Source organism: Macaca nemestrina, chromosome 16 (genome assembly GCF_043159975.1).
Source record: "Macaca nemestrina isolate mMacNem1 chromosome 16, mMacNem.hap1, whole genome shotgun sequence".
NCBI classification, from domain to species: domain Eukaryota; kingdom Metazoa; phylum Chordata; class Mammalia; order Primates; family Cercopithecidae; genus Macaca; species Macaca nemestrina.
In genome coordinates this window covers 101,298,056-101,313,983 of record NC_092140.1, presented here as the reverse complement: position 1 = coordinate 101,313,983, position 15,928 = coordinate 101,298,056, and the positions used below count along the sequence as shown (strand labels likewise).

At 51.0% G+C, this 15,928-nt stretch overlaps 1 protein-coding gene across 1 annotated transcript in view; it reads left to right on the top strand.

Moving 5' to 3' along the window:
• Positions 1-2,638: 2,638 nt before the first annotated feature.
• LOC105490245 (ATPase H+/K+ transporting non-gastric alpha2 subunit) overlaps positions 2,639-15,928 on the top strand; it is a 33,967-nt gene continuing 20,677 nt past the window's right edge. Inside the window, exons 1-10 of the mRNA XM_071081537.1 lie at positions 2,639-2,962; positions 3,725-3,880; positions 7,382-7,441; positions 10,046-10,249; positions 10,983-11,096; positions 12,076-12,210; positions 12,342-12,459; positions 12,720-12,988; positions 14,516-14,714; positions 14,868-14,977. Of these exons, the coding sequence (XP_070937638.1) occupies positions 2,954-2,962; positions 3,725-3,880; positions 7,382-7,441; positions 10,046-10,249; positions 10,983-11,096; positions 12,076-12,210; positions 12,342-12,459; positions 12,720-12,988; positions 14,516-14,714; positions 14,868-14,977 (1,374 nt within the window). The 5' untranslated portion in view covers positions 2,639-2,953. The remainder of the gene's footprint in view (positions 2,963-3,724; positions 3,881-7,381; positions 7,442-10,045; positions 10,250-10,982; positions 11,097-12,075; positions 12,211-12,341; positions 12,460-12,719; positions 12,989-14,515; positions 14,715-14,867; positions 14,978-15,928) is intronic.

Here is a 15,928-nt window from a genome sequence, read left to right as displayed (position 1 = left end):
CTGCACTCCATTCTGGGCAACAGAGCAAGACATTCTTAAGAAAAAAAAAAAAAAAAAAAGCAGCAATCTTCTGCAAGGATCAAGGGAGGGTGCCATCAGTTAGTACTTTCTTTTTTTTTTTTTTTTTTTTTTTTTTGGAGACGGAGTCTCGCTCTGTCACCCAGGCTGGAGTGCAGTGGCCGGATCTCAGCTCACTGCAAGCTCCGCCTCCCGGGTTCACGCCATTCTCCTGCCTCAGCCTCCCGAGTAGCTGGGACTACAGGCGCCTGCCACCTCGCCCGGCTAAGTTTTTGTATTTTTAGTAGAGACGGGGTTTCACTGTGTTACCCAGGATGGTCTCGATCTCCTGACCTCGTGATCCGCCCGTCTCGGCCTCCCAAAGTGCTGGGATTACAGGCTTGAGCCACCGTGCCCGGCCAGTACTTTCTAAAGCTGTGTCATTATCTCTTTTTAGCCCACTTCCCCTCCCTCCCCATCCCTCAGCCAAGTCCCTAGGATCTGAGTTTGCTTTTGAAGCTTGAAGTGGCCTTCAGCTCAGAGACATCTCTCTGGGGACCCTGCTTCTCTTTTCTACATCTGTCCCAATAGTTGGAGCAGGCGCTGGAACAGCTTAAGGTGAGCAGCAGCCGCCTGTTCCCAAAAAGACCTTAGCTTGGATTCTCAGCAGACAGTGGAACATCAGTTTCATACACATTTTGTATTTCTCACCCCGTCTGCAAACCTTTCCTTTGCAGAGTGTTCCAAGAATGGAGCACAGAGCTTCCCAGAAGCACACTGTGGCTTGAGTTTGGACTAGAATTTAATGTTCCCTCCATCTCAAGAGAATCCATGATGTGTATCTCGACACCAGATGCCACTAGGAGTCTTCCTGTCCCTTATCATTTTAGTTAAGAGGTGACTCGCTGGTGTCATCCTTGCTTCACAGGGGGAGGAGCCCAGGCTTCAGAGTCTGCCCTTTCGGAAAGGAAGAAGGAGGGAGAGCAGGGAAAGGCCTGTGTGTGCAGCACTATGGAGACAGTTCACTATGTCGAGTGCAACACATTCCCTTAGTCTCATTCGAAAGCCATGATGGACAGAGAGGTGTGGAAAATCTAAGATCACAAATATGCCATGAGAAAGTATCTTTGTTTCGACTGCTACTTTACAAAACCACATCTCTAACTACTAACACTTCAAATTCCCTCAAAATAAGCTTCTTTTCCCAATTGTCCCTCATTACCAACTATAGTCAAGATCTGGAATTACTACGGAAATTTAGCATCTGAAAGAAACAGGAGGTTATGATTAACCCCTAACTACAATTGGGCACAAACTTACTGCTTTTCTTCTATCTTTTCTAAATGTACCCAATGCTCTTCTTGTTTTCTGCCAGGTGCTCTAGTCACTGCATGATGGAATTGTTACTTTTGCCACTTCTCTGGACTCCTCACTCTTAATCATTTTAAACGTGGTTAAAATGACAATCTTTACCATATTTGATATATAACTTTTGAAAAGAATAAAACTTAGCACCCTCCTGTTAGTCCTTATCTAAATGGAAACTTATTAGCCGAGCATCAAGGGCCCAATGAAGTGCCCCCTCTTTGGAAATTTATTTCTACTTTCTTTTATATATTTCAATCATGTCAATTTCTTATTGTTCTTCTAAATAGGTGCTGATTACTAAACTCTATTCGTGGGTTTTATTTTTTATGTTCCTCTCCATTAATTAATATTCTTCACTGACTTTAAGACTTCACGATTCATTCTTTTAAAAGAAGGTGTTTGATTTCCTCCACTGTTAACTGTTAAATAACTCTCTGATAATACGGTTTTCAGGCTATCTTTCTCATCTGGAGTAATTATGTTTCAAGTGTCAGGGGGAAATACATTTTCTATCCTGTGCAAAAACTCATGCTGGGCACTAAGAGCATGGAGCATGTCCCAGTTATCTATTGCTGCATAACAAACCAACCCAAACTTAGCAGTATAAAACAATCACTACTTTAGCATGCACATCAGTTTTCAGGGTCAGAAATTCTTTTCTGCTTTATGTATGGAGTCTCAGCTGGGAGTGACATAAATGGCTGGAGACAGACACTCCAGCCCAGTCCAGCCAACAGCCTCCGCTCCTGCGCACCCGCAGCCTGGGGCCCCAGATCCCTGTGGTCTCACCGACCCTGATCCTCCCATCTCTCCTTCCCACTCCCTCTCCAAATTATTTCAGAATTCCAAATTCTTATCTGGATCCTGCAAAGTAATTCAGCTACTCTTCAGAGTCTCTCAGTTATTACTGTATTCGCTTGGAAGCTTGAATTTACCTATCCATTCTCAGAAACACACTGGCCTTTTCAAGCCAGGACATCTCCAACAGTAGCTGCTGTTAGAAACTGCAATTTCCCCTTCTCTGCGTATACATTTTGATAAATTGACTTATTGGTAGGCAAATTACATTAAAAAAAAAAAAAAAAAGGCGTGTGTGGGTCTTCGGGGAAGCTTGGACAGGACGTGGGCGCGCCGGGAGCTCGCCGGAGCAGCGGGTCTGGCTCTGGGCGCGCAGCCGGCACCGGGGCCGCACTCACCGGGACGCCGGACCCGCCCCCGGAGACCCCGGGCCCCGGCGTTCGGCTCCTAAAGGGAAGGGGATTCCCAAGGAGTCCTCGACCCCGGACTCTCTGGACCCCTGGCTGCCGGTCTCGCTCCCTGCGCGCGCCGGCGGGTTTCCTGCCCTCCGAGGCGTCCGCTGGTTTGCGCCCCGGCGGGGACGTGGGCGGGGCGGGCGGCATTTAAGGCAGGTGCAGCCTCCGGAGCGCAGCGGCTGGAGATCGGCCGCGGAGGTGCGCGCAGGGTCCGCGCCGCCTCCGGTATCTCCGCCGCCGGCATCTCCACCGCCGCTGCCGGTGCCGCACGAGGCCCCACACCCCGCGCTCCGCCGCTGCCGTCCGGGATCTGCGCTCCGCGCCCGCAGCCCAGCATGTCCCAGGTGCGTGCAGCCCCTGCGCCCGCCGAGGACGCGAGACGCGAGGCCCAGGCCCCCGGGGACCGGAGCAGGCTGGCGGGAAGCGAAGAAAAGGCGAAAAGAAGAAACGCCCCGTCCGGGGGAAAGGGGAGGCCGCCTTTCCTTTGCGCGCCCCCCGGCCTGGGCACCGCTTCTCTGACTCCCCTCGGGAGCTCCCTGCGGCCGCTGGGGCTGGCGGGGGACAGAAGCCGGTCCAGAGGTGCGAGGAGGGGCCGAGGGGGTCCTGGGCCAGCTCCGTAGCACCTGCGGGCTCCGACTCGGGAAGATGGGGTGACAGGGATGCCCTCCGGTTAGGGCCCCCTGATCAGGACTGAGGGTCGTAGGCTTAGTGGGTGCCCCCTCCCCAGGAAACAGGACGCGCAGCTGGTGTGTCCTCTGGGAAGGACACCTCAGAGGAAACCTCACCGCTCCTTGGAGGTATCAGTCAGGAGTTGGGGGGTAACTTCCCACCTGTTCCACCCAGAGAAGGGTCACCCCGAGGAGCTGCTGGCTGGCCTGTGCCCACCCCGCCTCCCCTCTACACGGGCGGAGGGGAAGCCAAGGTCAGCGGCAGGTGGGGGAGAGACTCCACTGTCCGACTCCCTCCGGCCTCCCCAGAGGAGGGAAGGAAAGGGAGAAGGGGCTCCTGACTCCTGCGGGTCCCGAGCCCGCAGAGGGGCGCTCAGCGCCTCTTTGGAAACCCCATTTGGGGCCAATATTGATATTGCACCTGCGCTTCTCTGTCAGCAAACCCCAGAAATTTACTCCGTGGAGCTCAGCGGAACTAAGGACATCGTGAAAACAGACAAGGGGGATGGCAAGAAGTACAGGGGTCTGAAGAACAACTGCCTGGAACGCAAAAAGAAAAATCACAAAGAGGAGTTTCAGAAAGAACTTCATCTGGTCAGTAGCCTTCAGCCACAGGGGTCCTGCCGGCTATGGCCTCTCCCCGCAAGAGCTTGGCCCTAGAACCCACCTCTTACCACATTCAGTCTGAGGGATTTGAAATCCCCTTGAGATTGGTTTCCTTGTGTATGGTGTGTGTATGGTGTGTGTGTGTGTAGTGTGTGTATGTGTATGTGTGTGGTGTGTGTGTACGTGTGTGGCGTGTGCTGTGTGTATGTGTGTGCTGTGTGTGGGGTGTGTGTTTGGTGTATGTGTGTGGTATATGTGGTGTGTGTGTGTGGTGTGTGTATGTGTGTGGTATGTATGTGTGTGGTATGTGTGGTGTATGTGCGTATGTGTGGTGTGTGTGTAGTGTGTGGTGTGTATGGGTGGTGTGTGTGGTGTGTGTATGTGTGTGGTGTGTCTGTGTGTGTGTTTGGTGTATGTGTGTGGTATATGTGGTGTGTGTGTGTGGTGTGTGTATGTGTATGTGTGTGGTATGTGTGGTGTATGTGCGTGGTATGTGTGGTGTCTAGTGTGTGGTGTGTACGTGTGGTGTGTGTGGTGTGTGTATGTGTGTGGTGTGTGTGTGTTGTGTGTGTTTTGAATGGTGTGATAGTATCTGCCCAGAGGTCAGGACCTCTGCAGGATTCCTGCATTCTGGTTGGAGGCAGTCCCTGTAGAACTCAGAAGGAGGAGCCTCTGATTCCAGGCCCCACAGGCAAGGCCAGACCTCTCTCCCCACAGCTGCTTCAGTGAGAAGTAAGTAACCACTTACCAGTTTTCAACTGATTAGTAAAACTATTTGAGCTGGAACTTCTGAGGAGGAAAACCGAAGCCCCTAGGCCATGCAGACTGCAGGTGTGAAACCGCAGGGAAAAGCAGTTGCAGTGGTAAAAATGTGGAGCTTGGATTGAGACGACCTCAGGCCCCATCAGAGTCCCAGGTCTCCACTGAGCTGCAACTGGCAACAAATGACTGACCCTCACTGAAGGCCCATTTTCTCTGTGTAAAATGGGAAATAAGTAATTTGCTGGGTCTATGAGGCGAATCAATGAGATGAGGACATTGCAGTTCAGGTGCTTTAGGGGTGTGCAATATTGTTATTATTAAGGAAGAGCTCTGGAGTTATTAAAACTGGCTTTTTTTTTTGGGGGGGACAGAGTTTTGCTCTTGTTGCCCAGGCTGGAGTGCGATGGCGCTATCTCAGCTGCACAATCCGCCTCCTGGGTTCAAGCGATTCTCCTGCTTCAGCCTCCCGAGTCACTGGGATTACAGGCGCCATCACACCCAGCTAAGTTTTGTTATTTTTAGTAGAGACAGAGTTTCGCCATGTTGGCCAGGCTGGTCTCGAACTCCTGACCTCAGATGATCCACCTGCCTGGGCCTCCCAAAGTGCTGGGATTACAGGCGTGAGTCACTGTGTCTGGCCCAAACTGGCCACTTTAGTAATAAAACTGCCTTGGGTCTGAAATGTGACAGATTTTATCTTGGTAACACGGAAGGGGAAACTTCTACACTGAGCTTGAGATGTGCTGCATTGTCCCCACCGTCCTTGGCAGATCTGATTAAAGCTCTGTGACTGCTCTTTTGTGCTAGAGAGCCATTTGTTAAGTATTCAGAAATTCGGCGGCTGACTGACATCCTGTTAGCAGCTTGAAATTTGGTTCTAGTGAGAAATCAGCAAACTACAAATCCGAGCTTTGTATTTATCTTTCCTGGAGCGTTTGTTAAAACATTTTACAGCACACCACTGGGCATTTGTCTGTATCTAACAATGATAGACATTTAAGAACAGATCCCTGAAATTGGACTGACCTCAATTGAAATCCCAGTGTAACTGATGTTCAGTTTTCTATTTTGAAAAATACAAGATTTTTTTTTTCTACCTCTTAGGGTTACTAGGAGGATTAAATGAGATAAAACGGGGAAAAGACAGCACAGCACCAGATGATAGATAGTTCTTATTATTTCCCATTATCTCTAGCGTTTAAGATTGAAGACATACCTATTTTTCCCTTGACATTACAAGGGTCCTGTAATTTCAGCAACATATTGAATGCTTTTGCCTCCCAACCTTTCTTGGCAAATTAGTGTCTAATGACACCTGAAGTATCCTGGCCTTTGAATAAAGGGCCAGGTAATGACCCTAGAGGTGGGTGGGGTGCTGCCCTGTGCTAGTCCAGTGCTGGCCAGTAGAGGGCACCCCAGACACACACCACCACCTTACCCCATCCCTCCCCCATGCTCTCATCCCCATGCCCAGAGTGAAGGGACAAGAAAGATCCTCTGCTATCTGCAGGGACCTTAAAGTCTGAGGTCCGTGCATGGAGACAATGGCTTGGATCATCCACTACTTGTATCTGCCCAAAACTTAGCGTGTTGTGCTGTGCTCTGTGCAGAACACAGCCTTAATCTTCTGAATCCCCCGCAATGTCACACTCAGTCGATATTAGTGGAAGGGATGAAGGAACAAAGCAGAATCTGGTTGAGAAGAGGGTTAGAACCAAGATAATAGTGATAATAATGAATTCTGTTTTATTGGAAGGCCTAGTCTCTTACTGCAACATGGAACTCTTTTTTGCATACGCGTAAGAAAAGAGATGAAGTGAGTACCAGTCAACAGTATCAATCTTTGTTTCACACAATGGGGGTTTAGAGAGTCCTGAGTGCTGGGCTTTGTAGGGGGAGCCAGGAAGACTCACCCTAGGTTTTCTGCTACAGGAAGAGGCTTCTCGTCCTTTAGCCCAGTGGTTCTCAAAGGGAGAGGAGAAGAGGATCCCCCCACCCCTCTCCCAGGGGAAAAATGGAAACATTTTTGGTTACCGCAACTGAGGGGAGGATGTTAGTGGGTGGAGCCCACAACAAAGAATTATTCGCCCAGAATGGCAGCAGGGTCACGGGTGAGAAACCCCGCTGTAGTCTAATGATTCTGTAGCAGAATTCACAAGTGGCAGCCACAATGGTGTGGGTTTATTCAGCAGAACCTTTACCTGCAGGGTTGCTCTGCCCAGTGAGCTCCCTGAGCGTCACGCTTGAGTGAGGGAAGCTGCTTTTCCCTGCCAGAGCCCACACAGTGAAGGGGGAGGAGTTGTGCCAGCCCATGAAGCGGGGTCTAGCGTGGTTTTGCCAGCAGCCCCAGCCAATCCGAGGGTTCAGGTCTGAGGGAAGCCTCCAGCTCATTGGCACCTGGAAGATGAGGGTGCCAGGACACGTATGCGCCAGAGTTCAGACTGAAGCGAGGTGCATGGCTTTGTTCAGAAAAGCTGCAGGCAGCTTCTGGGTAGTAACAGCAGGTGCAGGATTGTGCCGACTCAGGGACAATCACTCCTGAGGCAGTGCCATCCTTCGCTGGACAGCTGCCTAGCACAGGAGTTCTTTTTCTCCCGTCCCCCACACTCCTTGGTCCCCTCCCATCCTCAGAGCTGCTATTCCCAGCTTCCATGGCTGGTCAAAGCTTGGGACTTGAGTCTTTTGGAATTATCTTATTCACTCTGTTCTTCCTTTCATGGACTTTAGGATGACCACAAACTCAGCAATAGGGAATTGGAAAAGAAATATGGCACAGACATCATTACGGTGAGTCGTGGGAACCAGGGATTCAGAATAGAAGCCTCCTGACTCTACAGAGGGAAGGCTGTGTGTGGTGGGGGGTGTGTGGAAGAGTAGTGGCAACTTTAGGAGGAGGCGCCCCTGCAGCACCTTTGAGACTGCAGTTATTTGCATCTGGACACTGTTGAAGTCAACAGAAATACCTACTGTGGGGCTCACACTGGCCTGGCAGTGAGAGGGACCAAGAGGGACAGATGACTCCTGGCCTCAAGGAGAAAGTGGCCAGGTGGGGGAGGCAAATGTGTACGGAAGTGTCCTGAGATTCACTCTGTCCCGCTGGGATGGCCACAAGAAGTAGAAACGCTATGCTGGGAGAAAGGTGGATTCTGACTGAAGGGGCCAGAGCTGGCTCTTGGGCTGCTGCCGTGTTTGCGCTGGAACTCAAGACGATTTGGATTTAAGCTGGTGGAGGACCCCAGGGCCAGTAAGCACAGAGCCGGATTGGAGACAGTCTGGGCTTGCTGGAAGCTAGTATGTGTGGAGAGGGGACAGGTGCAGCAGGAATGAAGCCAGGAAGGTCATCTGGGTGAAGCTGTCAAAGTATTCACATTAAACTAACAAGCAGGGGCTGTCGTAGAGGCAGAAGGGACATGGTTTCTACACAAGGAGGTGATTTCATTTGTTTTCAAAAGGCAGCTCTCGTAGAAGATCATTCTTTTAAAGTGAGAAATGGAAAGGTCTAGAAGAATGGAACAACAGCCCAGGACTGTGAAATGAGGTTCTGAAACAATGTTGAAAGACATTGCAGGGGCTGGGTGCGGTGGCTCACGCCTATAATCCCAGCACTTTGGGAGACTGAGGTGGGCAGATCACCTGAGGTCAGGAGTTTTGAGACCAGCCTGACCAACATAGTGAAATCCCGTTTCTACTAAAAATACAAAAAATTAGCAGGGCATGGTGGCACATGCCTGTAATCTCAGCTACTCGGGAGGGTGAGGCAGGAGAATCACTTGAACCCAGGAGACGGAGGTTGTAGTGAGCGGAGATCTCGCCACTGCACTCCAGCCTGGGCAACAAGAGTGAAACTCCATCTCAAAAAAGAAAAAAAGAAAAAGAAAGATATTACAGACAAACACAACCAGCAGGACTTGCGGGGATTTTTATTGAGCCCCTCATCTCGCTAGCCACGTCACAGCAGCAGGAGGAGGAGAGCTGGTCAGGTGATGGGCTGGGGTGGGGACCAGGAGGTGAGAGCAGGGAAGGCAGGAGGGAGGAGACGATGATGAGCGTATTGTGAGTTATACCATAAGAAGTCTTTCCGGAACACCCCTGAGGAAATCTTCTGCAGTTATTCAGAAAGATGAGTCTGGGGTTCCGGAAAAGGAATTGCTAGTGAAGGGAGACGGGAATCAAGCCATTCAACAGATATTTGAATCACTACCACAGAAAAAGCAAGAGACGCAAGAGAGACACAGAAATGACCAAGACCGGCCGGTCATGGTGGCTCAGGACTGTAATCATAGCACTTTGGGAGGCCAAGGTGGGCAGATCACTTGAGGTCAGGAGTTTGAAACCAGCCTGGCCAACATGGTGAAACATTGTCTCTACTAAAAATATTTTTAAAGTTATCCAAGTGTGGTGGCGGGCACCTACAATCCCAGCTATTTGGGAGGCTGAGGCAGGAGAATTGCTTGAACCCAGGTGGAGGAGGTTGCAGTGAGCCAAGATCGCACCATTGCTCTCCAGCCTGGCAAACAGAGTGAGACTCCATCTCAAAAAAAAAAAAAGACGAAGACAGAGTCCTGGCCTTTAAGTAGCTTACAACATAATTAGGGAGAAGAGGTATCTACAGACTCGTCCACAAAGATCGTTTGTGGGGGAAATTCCTGTGAACATGCAGGGTTTCAAAGGCGAGGGTGCCTCATGGATGGCAGGCCCCCCAGGGCAGGGGCTGCTCACATGGGCTCAGGGCTTGGGTGGGATTTATGCCTGTCAAGATGAATGAGAACTTAGGCTGGATGTGTAGAAAGGTAGAAAAGGAGGAGGCGTAAGGATGGAAACTAAAGCCACATGCTGTCTATGCAGGGTTCCAGAAGTTTCCCTATTTCCTGGGGAGTTACTGCATTGCTCTTAGCCCTGGTGACCAGCTTCTTCATTCCAAGTCCTCCTTCATCAAATTACTCCTCTCGCTGGATAAACCTCTAAGAAACTAAAACCCCTTAGCAGAGCAGAGTGCGGTAGCTCTGGACTCAGTCACCACGTTGAAACCGGTCGCTACCATTGATTGACAGGCCAGGTTCCTCGGGCAGGTTACATAATTTTTCTGTGCCTCCAATTCCACCTCTGCGAATGAGGAGACCGAGGAATAATGGCTCCTGCCTCAAGGGTCATTTTAAAGACTAAATGAGTGAATATACAGAGCACAGTGCCTGGCTATTAAGCATTACAGTCTTTCAGAAAAAGCTGGGCAGCTGGAGAGGTGAGGCACAGTCCGCTTTTCTTAAGACCTTCTTTGGGCACGTTAATGCCTCACCCCAAGCTGCACAACTATGCAGCCCAACCCCTGAGGGAGGAGGACGGTCTAATTCGTGTTTGTTTTGGTTGTGCATGTGCTTTGTTTGGCTTTCCCAGGGTCTCTCCAGCACCAGAGCCGCCGAGCTCCTGGCCCGGGATGGGCCCAACTCCCTCACCCCTCCCAAGCAGACGCCTGAGATCGTCAAGTTCCTCAAGCAGATGGTGGGGGGGTTCTCTGTCCTCCTGTGGGTGGGCGCCTTTCTCTGTTGGATCGCATTCGGGATTGAGTACTCCAGCAACAAGTCTGCATCCCTGAACAACGTAAGGCTTTGGGGTGGCCCCTCCTGGTTTTGCTGGCAGAGCCATCCAGTGCGGCCTCGGAGGCACAGCTGAGGGCTGGATGCCACTGCTTAGGTGTGGGAAAGTCAGGCATTTTCCCAGCTGGAAAACAGAAATTCAATCTGGCTTTCCGATGCTCCAGAGGCAGTGTGGGAATGAAAAGGGATACACAAAACACCTTGAATTTTTAAGGGGGAGAAAATCTGCATCCATGTGAAGTAGTTTGGGGCTCTCTCTCCCCCAGGCTAACCTCTCCATTTAACACGGAGAGCGACTGTGCCTGCCAAGACATGGGTACCAAATCCACAAAACTGAATTGGCCAACGTGATGCCAAGAGACAGAAGTCAGAGGCAACGGGCCACGTGTCATGGGGTTGGATTGACCTGAAATGTGCAGAATAGGCACATCCTTGCAAGCAGGAACCAGATCGGTGATGCCAGGGCATGGGACAGGAGCAGGGAGTGACAGCAGAGGGGCCGAGGGGATCTCCAGGCAGGGTGGAGATGTCTGAGGCTGCGGTGGAAGGTGGCTGCACGACTCTGTAAACTTAAAAAATCAGTAAGTTGTGCACTTAACATGGGCAAATTTTGTGGCCTGTAAACTACACCAGGGCATAACCGCCAGGGTTGCACCCGCCCATGGAGAGCTCTAGCCCCAGGGCCTGTCTCCTTCCCACTGCCGGTTTCTTTGACTGACGCCCTCCTCCTCACCCAGGTGTACTTGGGCTCTGTGCTTGTCCTGGTGGTCATTTTCACGGGGATCTTTGCTTATTACCAAGAGGCAAAAAGCACCAACATCATGTCCAGCTTCAAAAAGATGATCCCTCAGGTGAGTGGCAGTCACCCGTCCTCTGGCCTCTGGTGACTCCCGGGTGAGGAAGCCTCAGCTGAGAGGGGCACAGAGCCCTGAGGGCCAAGTGTTCCAACTTCTGTCCCTGTCGGAGCCATTGTGGGTGAATTAACCCATCTGTCGGAACCCCAGTTCCTCACAGGGTTCTGGTGGTCAAATGAGGTACCACCCAGGGCAGTGCTGGTCAGCGCGTGGCATCTTCTGTTCCTGCTCCTCGGTGTTTGTGGACAGTCGTTCTGGGTTCCGGAAGGGACCTGCGGAAGGTCCGGGAGTGTTCCTTCACGGGCAGCCAAGGAGACCAGCCTGCAGTTGTTTATCTGTGACCATGTTTGGGTCACATGTTTGCTACTGAGCCCCAGAATGCAATCGGTGGGGAAGCCCAGTGCTCCCCTCTTCCCCAAAGACCCCTGTGAGGTGTCCGCACTGTCTCTGGCCCAGAGAACTGCAGGCTGGAGGAGAGATTCTGGGTGGAAAAGATGCCTCTTGACAAGCTTGAAGCAGGAGATCACCTCGTTCAAGTTTCCCTGACCCTCGCAAGATTCTCAGCCTCCCCAGCCCCACCTTCAGTGCTCTGCCCCGACGCCCAGCCAGGATTGCTCACCCTTAACGGTCTCCTTTTCTAGGAGGCCCAGGACTCTGGCTTGGCCAGATGTGGCCAACAGTGACTCTTCTGTTCCAAGAAAATCTCCGTGAGCTCAAGGAAAAGTAGTTCTTAGAGTCCTCAGGCCTCGGGTGAAGCAGTCTTCTGTTTCATTCTTGCTATTCTGACAGCCTCAGGCTCCAGCAGAATGCTGTGTCCACAGGGCCAGGTGCAGGCTGCCTAACAGCATGGACTCAACAGTGACAGTGACCAGGAAGTTCCAAGGCCTCTGTCCTGGGGTTTGGTGCGGCACAGATTGGGGAGGAGGGCCGGTGTCCCTCCAGGGTCTGAGGCGTCTGTCATGGTTTTCTTCTGCAGCAAGCTCTGGTCATCCGCGATTCCGAGAAGAAGAGCATCCCTTCAGAGCAGCTGGTGGTGGGGGACATTGTGGAGGTCAAAGGAGGAGACCAGATCCCCGCAGACATCAGGGTGCTGTCTTCTCAGGGGTGCCGGGTAAGCAGCAGGGGGCACCCACCCCAAGGACCATGTTCCAAACCCGCTGGCTCTGTGGTCTTTCCCAGCATCAGTATAAGAGGCGGGGAATGAGGTACCCAGCTGTGAACCATTCTCAACATTTCTTCTAGGTGGATAACTCCTCTCTCACGGGGGAATCTGAGCCCCAGCCCCGCTCCTCTGAGTTTACCCATGAAAACCCCCTGGAAACGAAGAACATCTGCTTCTATTCCACAACGTGTCTGGAAGGTAAAAGGCCTCTGGCTCTCAGCCCACATGTCCACCCGTGTCCCTTCTCCCTCCTGGGCTCTCAGATCTGTCCTTTGCCACACCCTGTTACAAAGCTCATCCCAGAGGAAGCATGGAACTGAAGGGCCTAGAGGATGATGCTTGGCCTCTGGAATGTGGTGTTCCTATTGACTGTGCCAGCCACCAGAGAGGGCTGCAAGCTGGCTGCACACCCCTCCTAGCTGAGGACCCCTGGAATAAAACGTCTACTTGCCCCATAGGCACCATCACCGGCATGGTCATCAACACGGGTGACCGCACCATCATTGGCCATATCGCCTCTTTGGCCTCAGGAGTTGGAAATGAGAAGACGCCCATTGCCATTGAGATCGAGCACTTCGTTCACATTGTGGCAGGAGTGGCTGTCTCCATCGGCATCCTTTTCTTCATCATCGCAGTGTCCATGAATTATCGAGTCCTGGATTCCATCATCTTCCTCATTGGCATCATTGTGGCCAATGTGCCCGAGGGCCTCCTGGCCACGGTCACTGTGAGTCCATGCTGTTAGACGGCCTGCACCCGGCCCTGTGGACATAGCGTTGGTACTGGGGAGGCGCCCACACAAACTGCAATCTCCCCCAAGTCCAGAGCACCATGCCCTCCCCGCCAGGGACAACCATGGAACATTCTGAATAGACTGTTTCTTACAGAGAAAGAAACAGTTTTGTAAAAAAAATGGCTGTATTTTTAATATTTGACTGTGTTTTCCATGAAAACGTTATGCTTTCAATCTGCAGTTCACTTAGCTTACTCTGCCCCTTAAGATCTGGATAAGACAGGCTCCACCATTCACAGATTTTCTGGAAGCCTGATGCCTTCCCCACGTTTCTTTGGCAGTTTCTACAACTTAGGCATTTAGGCACGTTGCCATACTCCACTGACCTCTCTTAGGAAATAAAAAATTCCTCCTTTTTTTTTTTTTTTTTTTTTTGAGACGGAGTCTCGCTCTGTCGCCCAGGCTGGAGCGCAGTGGCCGGATCTCAGCTCACTGCAAGCTCCACCTCCCGGGTTCCCGCCATTCTCCTGCCTCAGCCTCCCGAGTAGCTGGGACCACAGGCGCCTGCCACCTTGCCCGGCTAGTTTTTTGTATTTTTTTTTAGTAGAGATGGGGTTTCATTGTGTTAGCCAGGATGGTCTCGATCTCCTGACCTTGAGATCCGCCCGTCTCGGCCTCCCAAAGTGCTGGGATTACAGGCTTGAGCCACTGCGCCCGGCAATTCCTCCCATTTTTCCTGCCAAGGACTCCAGCCCTTTTCTGGCCAACCCTAGACCCAGCTCTGGCTCTGCGTGTCATTCAGTCCCAAGACAAGAGCCCCTCCTGCTCAGTCTCTGCTACGGGGGGTCCCACGGGGTAGGAGAGGAGGGGTTTTATGTTTCCGGTTTTGTGATTACATGATCCTTGGCCTGCTGTTGTCCTGACCAAAGAAAAGAGAAGTTTTTGAAGTCCAGGTCTCTTCTGACTCCAGGAGATAGTAATTTGGGGAAATGGGAGCCAAAAGAACCCTTTGAGATCTGGGGGTTTAAAAGGATCTTTAAAATATGGAGCTTTTAAAAATGAAAAGCTCATTTTTTGTGTTGTTTCAACACAAAAGCTGATGAATTCCCCAAAGCCATAAGTGTGTCCTTTGGGACAACTGGCAACATGCACCAGCCAGTCTCTGGAGCACACTCCTGCTTAGGGACCACAGGCGGTGTCGTGGCTGTAACGTGGGCACCAGCCACAGCAGCGTTGTCTGTATTTGCTGCCCGTAGGTCCCTTGTTTTCTTCAAGTCATGAAGGAACAAGAAAAGTGTCTTGTATTTAATCTTTAAAAAAGGATTGTGGCATAGAGGGCTGGCTCTTGGTGGCGTATAAGCCACCAGGTCAGTTTAGCTGTGCCGGCAACCACACCTCTCCCCTAAAACTAGTCCAGCTGTCTCCTAAAATTCAATCACAGCTGACATTGGCTATTTCTGTATTATTGGACCTGAGTTCACATGAGGATTTTTCCCAAAGCTTCCTTCCTTCTCCTGCTAGGTGACCCTGTCGCTGACAGCAAAACGGATGGCCAAGAAGAACTGCCTGGTGAAGAACCTGGAGGCTGTGGAGACCCTCGGCTCCACCTCCATCATCTGCTCAGACAAGACCGGGACACTGACCCAGAACAGGATGACAGTGGCCCATCTGTGGTTCGACAATCAGATCTTTGTGGCTGACACCAGTGAAAACCATTCAAGTAAGTCCTATGGAGAGCTTGGTCTGGTCAGAGCTGCGGACTCCGTCCTGGGGCTGAGCTGAGCACGCAGCAGGGTCTGTAGCCGGAGGATTGCTGGACTCACGGACGGCCAGCCCAACCCACAGCAGCCACTGTTCTTTCTCTGTCTTCCAGACCAGGTCTTTGACCAAAGCTCTAGGACTTGGGCCTCCTTATCCAAGATAATAACATTGTGTAACCGAGCTGAGTTCAAGCCAGGACAGGAAAATGTTCCCATCATGAAGGTAATGCTTCTGCAGCACTCGGTCTTAAATCACAGCCAGTTTGGAGTCACTTGCTGGGGTCTGATTGTGTGCTTGATTTCATCTCTCCAGTTGCATAAAGTTTGTACAGTGCTTGCAAGAGCAAGCCGGACTTACAAGACATACAGAAAGTTTTCTTCATGCACACTAGCTTTGAGAATACAAAGATGCTTAAAAGGTTTCAGAATATTGCTTTAGGGTCTTTAGAATATTCTGGAAATGAATGCACCTCTAAGTTACTTTCTTGACTTTTCTGCCAGCTAAGTGGATGTAATCAAAGTTCCTTTTAATATACATGCCATTCATGGAAATTTAAAATGTGATTGGATAAAAATAGAAGGACTCCTGTTAACTAGAATATGGCTGCAGACAAAGCTCTAGGGGTCCTGGAATATCGGAACATACAAAAAACTCTCCCCCTCCTGCCCTCTCCTCCTTCCCTTTCTCCCTTTTCCTCTCCGTCTCGATGAGTCACTGAATCTCTGTTCTCCTGGCTTTTCTATTTGCCATCTGTTTCCTTCCCTGACTCTTTTTCTTTCTTACTTTTTGTTTGTTTGTTTGCTTTTCCCTCCGTCAGGCAGTTCATTAATGCTCCTTTTGGCCAATTGCTTCTTTGTCAATATCTTCCAAATCTTTTTTTTTTTTTTTTTTTTTTGAGATGGAGTCTCACTCTGTCGCCCAGGCTGGAGTGCAGTGGCCGGATCTCAGCTCACTGCAAGCTCTGCCTCCCAGGTTTACATCATTCTCCTGCCTCAGCCTCCCGAGTAGCTGGGACTACAGGCGCCTGCCACCTCGCCTGGCTAGTTTTTTGTATTTTTTAGTAGAGACGGGGTTTCACCGTGTTAGCCAGGATGGTCTCGATCTCCTGACCTTGTGATCTGCCTGTCTCGGCCTCCCAAAGTGTTGGGATTACAGGCTTGAGCCACCGCCCCC